Below are 16,379 nucleotides of genomic sequence, written 5' to 3'. Positions count from 1 at the left end.
CCACAGTAGAGGAGCCTGATAGCTGGAGGCTCTGGCTCAACCTTCTACTTTTAGAGACTCTAGGAACCACAAGTAGCTCTGCATTCTGGGAGTGCAGTGCTCTAGTGGGACAATAAGGTGCTATGTGCTCTTTAAGATATGATGGTGCTTTACCATTTAGAGCTTTGTAGGTCAAGAGAAGGCTTTTAAATTCAATCCTGGATCTTACAGAAAGCCAATGCAGAGAAGCTTTTCTTAGTTCTTGTCAGAACACGTGTTGCAGCATTCTGGATCAGCTGGAGAGTCTTAAGGGACTTATTTGGGCATCCTAATAGTAAGGAATTAAAGTAGTCCATCCTGGAAGGAGCAAATGCATGGACCAGTTTTTCAGCATCGTTGTGAGACAGGATGTGCCTAATCTTAGAAATGTTACGCAGGTGAAAAAAGGCTTTTGTTGAGATTTGTTTTAAGTAGGCGTTAAAGGATATATCCTGATCTGAAAGAACTCTGAGATTTCTGACAGTAGTGCTGGAGGCCATCCAGAGTAACTATATCTTTGGATATTGAGGACTGAAGGTGTTTGGGGCCCAGCAGAATAACCTCTGTTTCGTTTCGGTTTTAACATCAGAAAATTGTAGGTCTTCCACTATTTTATATTTGTAATGCATGCTTAAAGTTTAGCTAACTGACTGGTTTTGTCTGGCTTGATTGATAGATATAATTGGGTGTCATCCAATGAAAGTTAATTGAGTGTTTCCTAATAATATTGCCCAGAGGAAGCATATATAAGGTGAATAGAATTGGTCCGAGCACTGAGCCTTGTGGAACGCCACGGCTAACTTTAGTGTGCCTGGAGGATTCATCGGTACAATCGACAAATTGAGATTGATCTGATAAATAGGGATTCCTTTAATGCCAATTAAATGTTCCAGTCTCTGTAACAGGATGCTGTGGTCAGTGGTGTTAAATGCAGCACTAAGATCTAATAAGACCAGTATGGAGACAAGTCCTTTGTCTGCATCAGTTAGAAAGCCGTCTCTGTGCTATGATGCTGTCTAAATCCTGACTGAAAGTCCTCAAGTAGACTATTGCTATGCAGAAAATCACATAACTGATTAGCGACTACCTTCTCAAGGATCTTGGAGAAAAGTTACTTATACAGTAGGTCTATAGTTGGCTAAGATCTCAGGATTGAGGGTGTTTTTTTTCAGAAGAGGTTTTATCACAGCTATTTAAATGACTGCGGTACATAACCTGTTAATAGAGACATATTGATCATACCTAGTAATGGACTGTTAACCATGGGTTTTTCTAGTTTGGTGGCACGCCATTTGCTTTCAAGTTTGGCGAGGTTTGTTTTTAATTTGCCAAGGTGCTAGTTTCCTTTGCTTCATCATCTTCTTTTTGAGAGGAGCAACAAAGTCTAAAGTCACAGAGGAGCACGTAGCACTGCAACTCTGGTCAGAGACCAACAAAGAGAATCTTCTTTATTGGTGGACTGGTGGTATTGGAAGAAGGGGAAAGGGGGGGGGGGGGGCACTAATACCTAGTTCAGCTGCATACATCTGGGTAGCCAGGGGATGGACAAAACTGGAGTAACTTAGTTATGAGATGAAGTTGAGTTTTCCCATTAACAGCAAAATGTTGTACACCTAAAGTGTGTTTGAATCAGAAGTAATTGAATGTGGATGAAGAATGTGTTCACTTACAAACTTTAAGTATTCCTCTTCTGTAGCTCCAGCTCAAGGGCAGGATTAGAAAAAGCCCGAACGTCTACAGTGGCTTCTTTCATGGATAGGCTGAAACTTTACTGGGTTGCCTGGTCCACGCACATTTGGTTGAGAACCTCCCCCATAAAGAAGGGCTGTGTTTAAAGCCACATAGTAGACAAGGAAGATTTATGGTTTTACAACACCTGAGGAGAAAGGGGAGACGCCTTAGTGAATGGCATAGAGTGCCCCTTTAATCCTTTTAGCTTTTCAAAGGAGGAGAAGGCTGAGCGTTTGTGGAAGAAAAGTCTAAATCCCTGTGCTTTTGAGCACTTTTCTTTTATGCAATGGTGTTTTCATTTCTATTCTCCAAAGCTTGTATAAAGACCGAGTCTTTATGTATCTTTCTCTGTAGGGGCGGCTTGTTTAGCCAGGGGGAGTTATTACTTAGCACGAGCAGAACCTGTGTTTTTTTTGTCTGCGCTGTATGTAAATGCCGTTTGCATGTAGGTTTTCCCACACGGAGGCTGGGGGTTGGGTTGGTTGGGATGTGGGGATGTGGGGTGACAAATGCCAGGTGTTTGATTCTTCCCAGACCAGCAACTCGGGTGGCCGAGCGCCGGGCCGAGACACAGGGCCCCGCTCTCACGTCTCATGTGACCGCTTGTTTGATGTCGGTGTTTTTACTCCGAGCACCGTGCCAGGAACCGCACGGAAGAGGAAATGTGGAGTAGGTGATGACATGAAGGGAAAGCAGACGGACTAACTGATGTTAGCATGGGAACGCTGGATGTGATTTGCACAAGTTTGTGTAAATCTAAGATATTCAAACTTGTTTTTGTAGATGGCTTGGTGTATTTTATTACAATAACGGTATTTCAAGGTTGACAAGTTTATTTATCTTGCACTTGATTTGAGAAACTACTTAACCCTTTAAAGGAAAAGATTCTTAGAGCCTTTGTAACATCAGAAAACCTTTTTAATTGACTACAAAGCCTCTACCAAACAGTTAAAATGACAATATACAGGTAAATGTGCATCTCTAAGAATACGCATACATGAGTCTCCCTTACAGTGAAAAAAGAGTAGTTTAGTAATTAAGTATTGATATTGTGAGAGCAAAGTCCGAATTTCAGCTATAACACAAGAAGATGGAATAGAAAAGTAAAGTTTATGTTATGTGACCCTAACTTCAAGGGGAACTCCGCAGATTATACACCATCCGTTTGAATATCCCAGTAGCTTTTGTAAGATATTCAACCCGTAAACATTTGAGAAAAACCATGAATGAGTAGGGATGCGTTGCCGGTTTTTGAAGCCAGTTCTGTGTCATCTTTGTGTGGGCAGTGTGTTTACATGAACGGTGTGTGTGTGTGTGTGTGGCTTCAGTGCACAGAGGAGTAGGGCAGCGGAGGTCTCCCCAGAACCAACGCTTCACGGAGGAAAGCCAAACAGCGTTCATCTAAACTCTGCCACGCTGCCATGACACAGAGTAGGATTTAAATTAGGAACGTACTTCTTTAACTGCAGCAGGAGTGAAAACGAGCGAAGACATTTTGGTTGCACAACAAGACATCTCCGTATAAATGAGTTGGCCATGTTTGAATGAATCCACAGTGTCAAACTAAAAGGCCTCTTAATTCCCATTACAACAGTTTTGTTTGGACAGCCCCTACCGAATTAGACAAGCAAACCTAATGCTCACAGTCAGTTCGCTGGCATTTCATTTTTTTTTGGGCCGTCCTAACTTTGCCAAGAGTTACGAGAATGAGCCGGAGGGATGCCGACAAACTCTTACCAAAGCCCGTTTATTGTCTTTGAAGAGGGGCTTTTGAGTAAAGCGGGACAAAAGCTCTTAAAAGGAACAGCGGTGAGATTTATGGCACTCTTAAGAAGCTGTCCCATAAACCACCAGACCAGCTGTGTGTTGTTTGTTGCCAGGAGGTGACAGCCATTCAAGTCGCTCTGCCTTTTGTCCTCACTCCTCTCTTCTTCTCTCATGTTTCTTCTGGAGGTCGCTTCTCGCCTCTTTGTTTTCTGTCGATCTGAGGGGGTCACACCCGTTATCCCACCATGAGAAATTATTTTGGGGGACTGTTCATACTACAGTACCTGACACATCTAGCGTAGTGCTTTTCCACTACAAGAACCTATATCTAATACACACAACTGAAAAGGCGACATCAGGGTTGGATGCATAAAAGTTTGTGTAGAGTCAAGATTTAAACGGTGGACGTATCGTACATAGACAAAAATATGCATATGCAATTTAATTCCTCAGATTTTGAATGCTGCACGTATGCATGGTTATTTTAAGTGACTCTCAATCTGTAGAGCAGGGAGCACATTTAAAAAAATAAAATAAATAAATGTGCCTTTGATTGACGTTTTACAGAACACACTGTGTGAGTCTGAAAAAATAACACAACCCGTGAAATTAGCTACCCGTTACCCGTCTCCCAGGTAATATTCAATATCGTAATTATCCGTCACCCACAGCTATCTCATCGTAAACCATGTGTACCACACCTGGTCTGAGGTATGTGTGAGGTGTTTTTCTTCTATTACCCTCGGCTAAAGCGGTTAGCACGCGTTAGCTTGGAGGGCTTGTTTACTTTTATGTCGTTGTTTGCTCTGTACGTGGAAAAAGAACAAACAGTTGAATATTTGGTGCATATAGCATCGAGCAGCAAAAGGGAACTGCGTTTCATTCACGCAAAAGTACGTTGAATGATTGCACACATTGTTCTCCGTGTGTCCTTTGCTGTGCTGCGTGACGTCTTTTGTCTTTAAATGTTCTTTTGCACACACGGGTCGGCGTGTGGCGTCTCAGCACAGGGAACGCAAAAGGGTCCACTTCTGTTTGCTTCAGAGTTACTGTACATTTTTGTTCTGTTCATTGTGTTTAGACCATGGACTCATCTGCTTATGTCTTCCAGTCTCACCCTGGCAGGGGCTTATACAAATCTATGGTCATACAGAATTTATCTTCATAACGGCGAACACTGACTATAGAGCTGAGAAATGTTTGTAGAATGAGCTGTATGTACCATGCATGGGTCTCGGAGGATGAACTTGTAATGAGAGATATGCAATGCGGTACACATGTATTCTGAAGAGTGTATTTGATAGTTATATCTATTGAAATTCCAGGAGCAAGACACATCTTATGTTTCAGGATGTGAAATACCATTCCCCTCCGAAAAGGCGGTGCGGACCCGAAATATAATTTCAAAAAGGCCAGTGTGTCTCAGGCTCGGGTACAGCCAATTCTACATGCAAATTAAACTTGCGCACACAAGTTTTTGAGTGAGTGTGGACTTGCGGTGCATCATAGAATCAGTTTACAAAGAGCAGGAGAAGTCATCAGTCGATCAGTTATCGGCAATGGCAGATCTTTCTTTTAGAAGACCTCTGTGCACCGTTACAACAGTGCACACATACGCACACGGGCCACAGTGGAAGGATTCATCGGGTTGATTAAGGGCAGATGGCTCTGTCTTGCATTGGGGGGGGGGGGGGGGGGGGGGCTACTATACACGCCAGAAAAAAGTCTGCACCATTGTTTCAGCCTGTGGGGTTCTGTTAAACATCGCGCGGGAAAACAGGGTGGCGTCGATGTATTATTGGAGCCAGATGACCCCATGCCCAGCGAGCAGAGCTCCAACCGGGGGCTAAACCAAGGAGACCAGGATGTTATTCCTCGCCTTCAGAAGATAAAGTGTTATGTTTGGCACTGATATTCAATACGGGAAACATTTTTATTCTATTTTCCTTTCTTTTCGTTTGTCTTTTAAAGTGTCGTTAATGGCCAAAAGTGAACGATTTCTTTCTGGCATTTACCGACATTTTCAGTTTTTTCCGCCCCTATGCTGTCAAGAAACAGGGTCCAGGGGGTGGTCCAGTACGGGGAGACAAAGGACACGTGCTGTCCCTCACAGCTCATGGTTGCCTAGCTCTGACTCATGGGAAAAAAACACTGGAATAAAATAAAAGACACTGCATAAACTCTGCTACTGTATGATTATTTAAACATAGGTACGGTACACAGAAGTCACAGTCCAGTACAATGGAGGGCAAAACCAAAATGTACTACTGTGACCCGAAGACCGAAGTTTTTGAGGTCGGGGACAACACTAGGCGGGAGGGCATGACACGGGAGGCTCCAGGCTGCAGCCATACATTCAACCTTGGGATCTTAAAGAGGCCGGCGGGTCCTCTAACTCTCGTAGGTCGCCACCACTCGCCATACTGGTCCTCAGGGCTGCTATCTCTAACTCACTCACTGGACCGTCGACCTGAGAAAAACCTGCATGCAGGCGGAGCTCGGCTAGCCTCAGAGCTCAGGCGGGGCTACAGATAAGGTGTCCCTAGAACATTTTATTAAATAACCCTCAGCTGGAGGCTGATTTACTGGGGCAACACTGTTGCTGAACTGCATCAGTGATCTCTTTTCATTCTTTGAATACCATTGAATACCTTGAATACCAGTCTTCAGGCTGCCAAATAGTACCCACGTTACTGCAAATGAACCTGTGATTTCAGGGGTTCAAGCCCCACTTCTGAAAACTGCCGCTTCTTAGCCGGATTACGTCTGGCCATGTCGTAAACTGTAGGGGCGAGGCCTCAAAACCGAGAATATATCGGGGCGTGATGTTTAAATTACCATCGTTTCCAACTGCGTTACTGCATTAATCAATGTACAACCATTGTCACGCTCTGATTGGTTGGATACGAACGTTTCATGAATCGCACGCGAAGCCTGTCGTAAGATGATCTCTGCGCTGGTTTCTACGTTAGGTTGATAAATGGGGGCCATTGTGTTGGGTCACACTCAGGCAAGGTTTCAAAATAATTATTAGACATGTCTATGCAACAAATGTTTGTTTAACAATAAAAAAAAAATGCATCCAAACTTCAGAATTATAAAATTGCATTGATATCTATAGGATCCTTCATTTTCTATACCCCAAAAAGGGGCGTGGTCTTGGCGTTATGCACCGTATGTGGCTAGGTGTATTGGCCAGTCCCTCTTCTGCTTTAGTCCGCTTTGTTTGGCAGGCAGTATGTAATTCAAACATTACATATTTTTCAGTTGCACACTAAATAATCAGAACTTGGACTTAACTCTGTTTGGGGCTTGTTTTGCGTTTCATTAAAAAAAAAAAACTACAGCAGAGGAAATTCTAAATATATCATAGCATGAAAGTGGTCAAATGTCAACATCACTTCAGGTTTGTCAAAAACTGTATTGATCAAACTTCTTAATGTTTTTTTTTTGTGTTTCTCACTGTTTGTTCCTCCCAGTCAGAGCAACCCAGTCCAGCCAGTTCCAGCTCCAGTTCAGGCTTTGCTCACACACGCCACAAACGACAAGGTAATAACCTGGAACGTACGCACTGTACGGTCCAGCTGAACTCATGTTTATTATCTTTTTCAATCAGAACCAATGTGTCTAATGGTCCAGTGCAGCTCATATGGAGCACCTGGTAGCTTCAAGGCAAGGCAGCTTTATCTGTAGAGCACATTTCAGCAACAGGGCAATTCAAAGTGCTTTACACAAAATCAGTTAAACAGATAAAACACAAGTACAACAGTTAAAATCATAAGCATTAAAAACCAATAAAACACATGAATATACAGTTAAAACAAATAAACATAGGACACATAAAACCAAAGAATAAAAGTTACAGTGCAGCATAGAAATTTAAAGAAATGATTAGTCATTTAAAGAAAGGCAGCATCAAAAAGGTCTTCACCTTGATTTAAAGAACTGAGAGTACAGCGGACCTGCAGTTTCTGGGTTTATTTCCAATATGAGGAGCATAGAAACTGAACCCTGCTTCACCCTGTTTAGTTCTGACTCTGGGGACAGAAAGTAGACCTGTCCCCAGATGACCTGAGAGGTCTGGGGGGTCATAGTGTAGTAGTAGACCTGTCCCAGATGACCTGAGAGGTCTGGGGGTTTTCATAGTGTTAGCAGACCTGTCCCAGATGACCTGAGAGGTCTGGGGGGTCATAGTGTAGTAGCAAGACCTGTCCCAGATGACCTGAGAGGTCTGGGGGTGTCATAGTGTAGTAGCAGATCAGAATGTATTTTGGACCTAAACCGTTAAGGGATTTATAAACTAGCAAGTACTTTGAAATCAATTCTTTGAGACACGGAGCCAGTGTAAAGACTTCAGAACTGAAGTGATGTGATCCAGTCTCTTGGTCTTAGTGGACTGGAGTGATGTGATCATGTCCTCTTGGTCTTAGTGAGACTGGAGTGATGTGATCCATTCTCTTGTCTTAGTGAGGACTCAGCAGCAGCGTTCTGATACAGCTGCAGCTGTCTGATTGATTTTTTAGGGAGACCTGTAAGAACCCCGTTACAGTGTCAAGTCTACTGAAGATGAAAGCATGGACCAGTTTTTTCCAAGTCCTGTTGACACATAAGTCCTTTAACCCTTGATATGTTCTTAAGGTGATAGTAGTCTGACTTTGTAATTGTCTTAATGGGCTGTTAAATTCAGGTCTGAGTCCTACTACACCCAAGATTTCTGGCTTTGTCTGTTTTTTTAACATTGTTGTTTGAAGCTGAGCGCAGACTTTTAATCGTTCCTCTTTTGCTCCAAAACAACCACCTCAGTTTTTCCTTCATAATTTCAGAAAGTTCTGGCACATCCAGTCTATTTATTCGATGCACTTAGTCAGTTTTTGTATTGGACTATAGTCCCCTGGCGATAAGGTTATGTAAATTTGTGTGTCGTCCGCATAACTATGGTAACTTATATTGTTTTTCTCCATAATCTGAGCCAGTGGAAGCATGTAGATGTTAAACAGAAGAGGCCCCAGAATGGAGCCTTGCGGAACGCCGCACGTCATATTTGTACACTCAGATGCATAATTACCTATAGACACAAAGTAATCCCTATTCTTTAGGTAGGATTCAAACCAGTTTAGTACTAAGCCAGAAAGGCCAACGCAGTTTTCCAATCGGTCTAGTAATATGTCGTGGTCGACCGTGTCAAATGCAGCACTGAGATCAAGTCTAACTTGGAGTCCAGACAGCATTTAAACACTGCACTGGTTTCCTTTCTAACTAAACACAGCAGCGTTATTATCTCGTCTGACACCTCTGAGATAGAGAGGCACCGATTGATCGGCCAATCAGGCCCTGATATAGCTCTGCCACCATCTTGGTCTCTCTCTTGCCCCAGTAAGTGTCAGTAGGCGTGAGACAGGCGGGAGGAAGCTTCTGGCTGCAGGAGTTGGAAGGAAAATAATACACACACCTGTACATTCTTGTAAATGGTTACTGATTCATAGATAGTTTTGTATAGATAAATACAGATGGATAATAAAAAGTTGACTCCCTGTAGCCTTATACACAGAATAGCCTAGTCTTTTCTCTGATTCTTCTCTTTACTGCACATTAATTTCATCATTTCATTCAGTTAGAGGTTAGTAAAAAAGGTTCTGGAGATCTGTGAGAGAAGGGACCCTGGGAACCAGACAAATGTGTGAGCTCATGTTTCATTTCCTCTGGTCCGGCCAACCAGGACCAGGACGGACCGATCCCAACGGTTTCTTATACGGGGCGGGTTTTACACAATAACTGACAACATGAGGAGTTTACGCGCTATACGCAAAATACGTGATGTCATTTAAGGCTGGCGCAGACACTGCGGCGAGCCTAGTCCTAGTTATAAACCTAGCATTGTGTAGATGAGTGCCATTAGGGAGTTAACAACAACAACAAAAAGATGGCTGCAGTTAAAGTGGTGAAGTACTATTTCAAATTCTGATGGCAAAAACAGCTAACAGTCGTTAGTACTGCAGAGCATCATCTTCGTTCAGCTTTTTTATTTTCATTATCAGGTTAAACCTGCCATATGTTGAGAAGCTGTTTGTGTATTCTGGTTCTTCTTTGGAAGCTGCAACCCCTACACCTGGGTAGTGGAGATATGATAATAAATGTTATGGTTAATAAAACTTGACACAAAAATAGATTAAAAGACTCTAGAAGTCATTTAGGACTGAAAATAGTCGGGGCCAGGTGGGTCCGTGTAACTCTTATCAGTTCAGTTTTCTAAGTACAAACAGAAAAATGGGTTCAAATATCCAATTTTTGATTTTTTTTCCCTGCCTTGACAAATTTAAAAAAATTAGATCTTTAACCTGTTTTCCAATTCAATTTTTAAAGTTTTTATTCAGAAGATCAGACATTTAGAAAATTACAAAATTGTGTCTGGGCTCCAGTTATTCAACACAGCAATGACATTGTCTCCGCCTACTCGCCACCGATTGGTTGGCGATCATCGTGGGGTGCGTCTGGAGGGGTTTGGGCGTTTTAGGACTCGGGGCAGTTATGTCGACGCTGGATAATTACGAGAATAGAATTTACGATCTTGTTGAGAATTTAGGTTTTACTTGTGGGGAAATGCAAAACGTCTTAGAGACTTTGGACAAACGGGGGGGGGGGCAAGCATCTCGTCATTAGACCGGTTTCGCACAGAGCACGACATACACAGGTTCATGGTTTGGTTTGAAATGTGCATTTCCAGAAGTGCTGGGTACAATAACGCATTCATTTTTTTTTCCTCTTTTGAGCAGTGTGTTCATGTTTTTTGTAGCTTACTAATATAAATGAATAAAAATGGATGCAAAAATGTGACGATGTCCGACACATTTTGAAGAAGAAAGTCATACGTTTTCAGACGGCATTAGACAGCCATTATAAAGCGCATTACGTGAAAAAGCTTAACGTGGTTTAGCCTGATATACCTAAACAATGATCAATGATTACCAACTTTCTCTCTCATATTGCTCCTCATAACCACTGAAAACTGTCAAAAAAACAAAAACCAAGTCCTATTATTATGGATGTGATCTGACATTAAGCGATTTTGCGTCACGTTGTGACGGGCTTGATTATGCAAGACTAGGGAGGAAGGGACACATCAACTCATCTGGCTGCAGTATTGAGTACAACACCGCAGTATTGAATAATTGGAGCCCAGATGCAATTTTTGTAATTTTCCAAATTTCTCATCCCGTGAATGAAAACCGAAAATCGGGGAAAAAAAAAAAACAGCTTTAATTAATTTAATTGGATATTTGAACCCATTTCTCTGTTTCTCGAATTGACCTCTGCTTGTGTGTTTGTAATTGTCTCTGGATACAGTGGTGGACTTCATCATCAGGAAAAGGGTGGCTATTCCTGCCACCACCCACACAGGTAACGGTTCCTGGTAGCCCCCCCACCCCCCCACCCCCCCACACACACCCTTATCACATCAGCATTAAAGGTCATGCGTCTGTCTGCAGTCATGTTAGTTGGGTTTGGTGTTATCTCATGCATACCATACATAGCTCCATGTGGACATCTGTCCCCCTGCTGTCTCTGGTGTCTACCTGTGGGAACTAGAGGATGGATACCCGACCCGAGCCCGACGGGACCCGACGGTACCCGACGGGCCGGGCCGGGTTGGAACAGATGTGTAGAAAGGATGCTCGGGTTCGGGTCGGGCTCGGTCACATCAGCGCGATAAGGCGTTGAACATTTCGAATTTAAAACAGCTGATTATGTAGGTAACCAATGGGCCTGTTTCACCTGATGCAAATGTTCGTTTTTGGATTAAAATAAATGTCAAATATTGCCCATTGATGCGCTCATCTGTTGACATTTCCCAATGCCTTCCTACAGTTGCTTAATAAAAGCGGCTTTCCACACAAACAAACGTACACGTGTCATTAGTATGAGAAACAAATGCGATTTTAACTGTGTCGGGCTCGGGTTGGGCTCGGACCGAAAAATCCGGCCCGATCCGCACTCTAGTGGGAACACACTGTTTATCTTTTAGGGGACTACATCCATTGTTGCCGACTATGATTTCTTTAGTTGATTAGTCGTGATTTTATGAACTTATGAGCACATCTCTGTGCTAAACCCGAGATTTAAAGCGACGCTCTGGCAGGATTCTTTGTGGACACACCATCCGTCCACTGGAGCAAATAATCAATCAGTCGACAAGATCGTGAAGCCGACTAAGAATTTCTTTAGTGGAGGACGTCTCTAGGACAGAGGCTCTCAACCCCCCCCCCCCCCCCCCCCCCCCCCCCCCCCCCATCACTACTTTAATCACTACTTGCATGGTCAAGCCCCTGCTTACATCCAGGATCTACTGCACGCATACACTCCTGGTCCTTCTCTGAGGTCCTCAGACCGAGACCTTCTAACTGTCCCCAGAACCCGTTTTAAAACCAGAGGTGATGGAGCCTTTTCTGTGACGGCTCCAAGGCTCTGGACCTCTCTTCCCATGACCTTGAGAGCCTTGGGATTCTGTGGAATCTTTTAAAAAAAACACCTCAAGACACGTCTTTTTAGACGAGCTTTTAACTAGAAATATGGCCCAGTATTTTATTTTGTTGCTGTTTTATTTTGTTTTTACTGTAAAGCACTTTGTCTGTGAAAGGTGCGTTTATAAATCAAGTTTTACTTACTCTCAACAATGAGAAAGAGAGCTGTAAACTGAGTGATTTTGGGGAATGCTCTGATTAATAAATATAAACAAATGCTTTGCTTTAATTACCGTTCAGTTTAGTTTTAGCAGCTAGCAACTAGTCTTGTCCAATGTGCTCCCGGCTGTGTGGATTTTGGATGCGTTTGTGACTTTGTCTCTGACCCTGATCCACCTTCAGACCCCGTTCTGTTTTCCAGGACTTCCCGATTAACACACGAAGCTCCAACTATAATACATGAAATGTGACAAACTCACACAGTTATGTAGAAACCACTCCCCAGTCTAGAACATGTTATTTCATTTTTTTGTTTGTTACTGGCAACCCCCAGAAATTATCTTGCGACCCCCTTTGGGGGTCCCGACCCCCAGGTTGAGAACCACTGCTCTAGAACACACACACACACACACACACACACACACACACACACACACAGGCGTTTATTTAGATTCATCCCACACACACCGTTCTGCTGCTGCAAATACTCACTACAGCGCCAAATACTCACTACAGCGCCAAATACTCACTACAGCGCCAAATACTCACTACAGCGCCAAATACTCACTACAGCGCCAAATACTCACTACAGCGCCAAATACACACTACAGCGCCAAATACTCACTACAGCGCCAAATACTCACTACAGCGCCAAATACTCACTACAGCGCCAAATACTCACTACTGCGCCAAATACACAAGACAGCGCAATAAGCACTACTCACACAGGCCAAATACACACTACAGCGCCAAATACTCACTACTCATAACAGCGTCCAAATACTCAAACCGCGCCCAGATAATCAATCCAGCGCCAAATATCCACTACAGGCCAAATACACACTACACGCCAAAGACAGCTACTACGCCCAAAATACTAACAGCGCCAATCTACACTACAGCGCAAATACTCACTACAGCGCCAATACTCACTACAGCGCCAAACTACACACTACAGCGCCAAATACTCACTACAGCGCCAATACTCACTACAGCGCCAAATACTCATACAGCGCCCAAATACTCAATACTGCGCCAAAAAACACATACAGCGCCAAATAATCTACATCACTACAGCGCCAAATACACATACAGCGCCAAATAATACATCACTACCGCGCCCAAATACTCACTACATACCAAGTCCAGATTCATCAGCAGCAGCGCCAAATACTCACTACAGCGCACCAAACATCACTACAGCGCCAAATACACACTACAGCGCACAAATAATCATACAGCGCAATTACCTCACTACAGCGCCAAATACTCACTACAGCGCCAAATATGTCACACAGCGCACCAATACACACTATCGCTCGCAAATACCACATACTGCGCCAAAAACACTACGTCACAAGCATAACACTACAGCTGCCAATACTACTAGGCCAAACCACTACAAGCGCCAATTCACTAACACAACACAATACATCTGACAGCGACAAATACTATACTCACTAACAATGCGCCAAATACTCACACACATGTCGCACATACTAATACTGCGCGCCAAATACCTCCTACTCACTCAGCGCCACGAACCACTACCAGCGCCAATACAACACTACAGCGCACAAATACTCACTACGAGCAACGTCACAAGCAAAATAACTACAGCGCCAAATACATCACTACAGCGCATACCCACGACAGCGCGAAATACACACTCGCAAAGGCATGCCACATCACTACACACTCTAGTGCCAAATACAATCGCGCAATGCCCAGCGCCAAATATAACCTAAACCACTACAGCAAATCACGCGGCCAAACGACAGCCACTATCACGCTAATACAGGCCAATAACACTAAGCCAAATCAACATAGGCCATAATCACCTACAGCGCCCAAGTACTCATACGCGCCAATATCTGAAGCGAACCAAATTACTCACTACAGCGACAAATATCACTACAGCGCCAAATACCACATACAGCGCCAAATCCCTACACGGCAAATCACACACAGCGCAAATCACACTATCAGCGCAAATAAGTCACTTACAGCGCCTAAAATACTACACGATATACATCACACTACAGACGCCAAATATCAACTATACAGCGCCAATACAACTCCTACATCAACTACAGGCGAAAACTGCCACTACAGCGCCAAATCACACTACAGCGCAAATACCCAATATCAGCGCCAACTACAAACAACAGCGCCAAATACACATACAGCGCTCAACACTCACTAACAGCGCAAAATAGGACACACGCGCCAAATAATTCACTACGCGCCAAATACTCACTACCAGCGCCAAATACACACTACAGCGCCAAATACTCACTACAGCGCCAAATAGACACTACAGCGCCAAATGTAGAATTAAATGAAAATAGCCCCTGCCAAATTTTAAATGAAACTATATATGTGTGAGCCAACTGACTGACAGGGTAGGAGAGGCAGAGAGACGGATTGACACTGTTGGTTTCGGTGTCTTTGTGGGATTTTTGACAACAAGAAAACTGCCTGGTGGGACCAGACCTGCAGCAGATCGGCCCCCCCAAGCTCCACTGGACCGTCCCTCCGCCTCACAGCATGACCCGCTACTTTAAGCATGTTTCGACATGTTTTACTTTGAAATTCTAACGTGTTCTCTTGTGTTCTCCCCCCCCCATCTACACACACACACACACACACACACACACACACACTTACACACACACACACACACACACACACACACACACACACCCCCAGTGCTGGGCCCACTGCAGTCGGTCATGCAGGATCTGCACTCAGACGACAACGATGAAGATTCAGACAACGACAACGACCGTGACATGGACTCTGACAGCGAGCGGCCAGCGCACACACATCTTACACACCACCAACGCAGGTTAGTGAACACACACACACACACACACACACACACACACACCGTAACCATCAACATAGGCTTTTGGTTGTACCATCTCAGCTCTGTTAAAGTCAATCAACCCAGGGTTTCTCAATCCAGCGACGCGCATGTTCACATAGAAGAGGCGGTCGTATTTTACATAAGAAGAGGAAACTATAATATTACATATATATGAGGAACACAGACACTGTTTTACCGGCAAAACACAATACAGTCGCTGCTAAAACAGGAAGGAAAGCTGTACGCTGTAAATGTGTAAATCACAGCGCCTATCAATGTCACTTCCTCGTCAGTCAGACATGAGATCTGACCATAATTACGCTTGTGCTTTCAATAAACTGTCGTTGCATTAGCATATAATTTCGGTTGCAACCCTGGCAGTGGGAAGCCACCTGAGGGCAAATAAAAAAACAGAATTCAAATGGGCGAGTTGGCAACACACGGCTTAAGAAGAAGCCGACAAATATACGTAATCCCATAGGCTAAACTCACTCAGCCAACATATATATTTATATTTATTCATTTAAATCACCAAAACCCACCAGACTCCATTTAAATAATCAGTAAATTTAACATCCTCCATCGGGAATGTTAACGGGGTCGTCGGTCTCTAAATGTTTTAAGTTTTATGAAACCCTCTCCCTCTCTCTCCCTCTCTCTCTCCCTCTCTCTGTCTCTCTCGCTCTCTCTCTCGCTCTCTCTCTCTCGCTCTCTCTCTCGCTCTCTCGCTCCCTCTCCAGCCCGACTGTGCACTGATCATTGGTTGTCTGTCTCTCGTCCTGTGACTAACTCCCCAGGGTCAGTTTGAGTGACGGCAGCGAGAGCGACAGCTCCTCACCCTCACCCCCATGCCGCAATGAAGCCCCCCCCTTACTAAAGACTACTAACAACCAGGTAAGATGATGTAACATGTAAACCCCAATTCCAATGACGTTGGGACGTTGTGTAAAACGTGAATAAAAACCAGAATACAATGATTTGCAAATCCTCTTATATTCAATTGAATACATTACAAAGACATATATATTTAATGTTCAATGTCTCATTTTGAATTTGATGCCTGCAACACGTTCCAAAAAAGCTGCGACGGGCAACGACAGACCGGGAAAGATGAGGAATGCTCCAAAATCACTGGTTTGGTGGGAGAGCATTCCAGGGAACGGGTTAATGGACGGGTATAAAGGAGCCACCAACCCCCCACACACACACACACACACACACCACACAAGGATAGACGTTCACAAGCAGGGATGGGGAGATGTTCAAGCTTTAAAACAACTGTCTGAGCAATAGTCCACAGTTGAAGAACAGCGTTC

The 16,379-nt window shown here is 43.8% G+C and overlaps 1 protein-coding gene across 1 annotated transcript in view; it reads left to right on the top strand.

Annotated features, from left to right (window-relative positions):
- Positions 1 to 16,379, top strand: part of mllt3 (MLLT3 super elongation complex subunit) — a gene marked incomplete in the record, with an annotated part of 125,590 nt that overhangs the window by 64,815 nt on the left and 44,396 nt on the right. Inside the window, 4 exon segments of the mRNA XM_032510979.1 lie at positions 6,996 to 7,065; positions 10,858 to 10,911; positions 14,904 to 15,042; positions 15,861 to 15,957. Coding sequence (XP_032366870.1) covers positions 6,996 to 7,065; positions 10,858 to 10,911; positions 14,904 to 15,042; positions 15,861 to 15,957 — 360 coding nt within the window.

The sequence above is a fragment of the Etheostoma spectabile genome, unplaced genomic scaffold, assembly GCF_008692095.1.
Source record: "Etheostoma spectabile isolate EspeVRDwgs_2016 unplaced genomic scaffold, UIUC_Espe_1.0 scaffold302, whole genome shotgun sequence".
NCBI lineage: Eukaryota > Metazoa > Chordata > Actinopteri > Perciformes > Percidae > Etheostoma > Etheostoma spectabile.
This window is presented reverse-complemented; position numbering and strand designations above follow the sequence as displayed.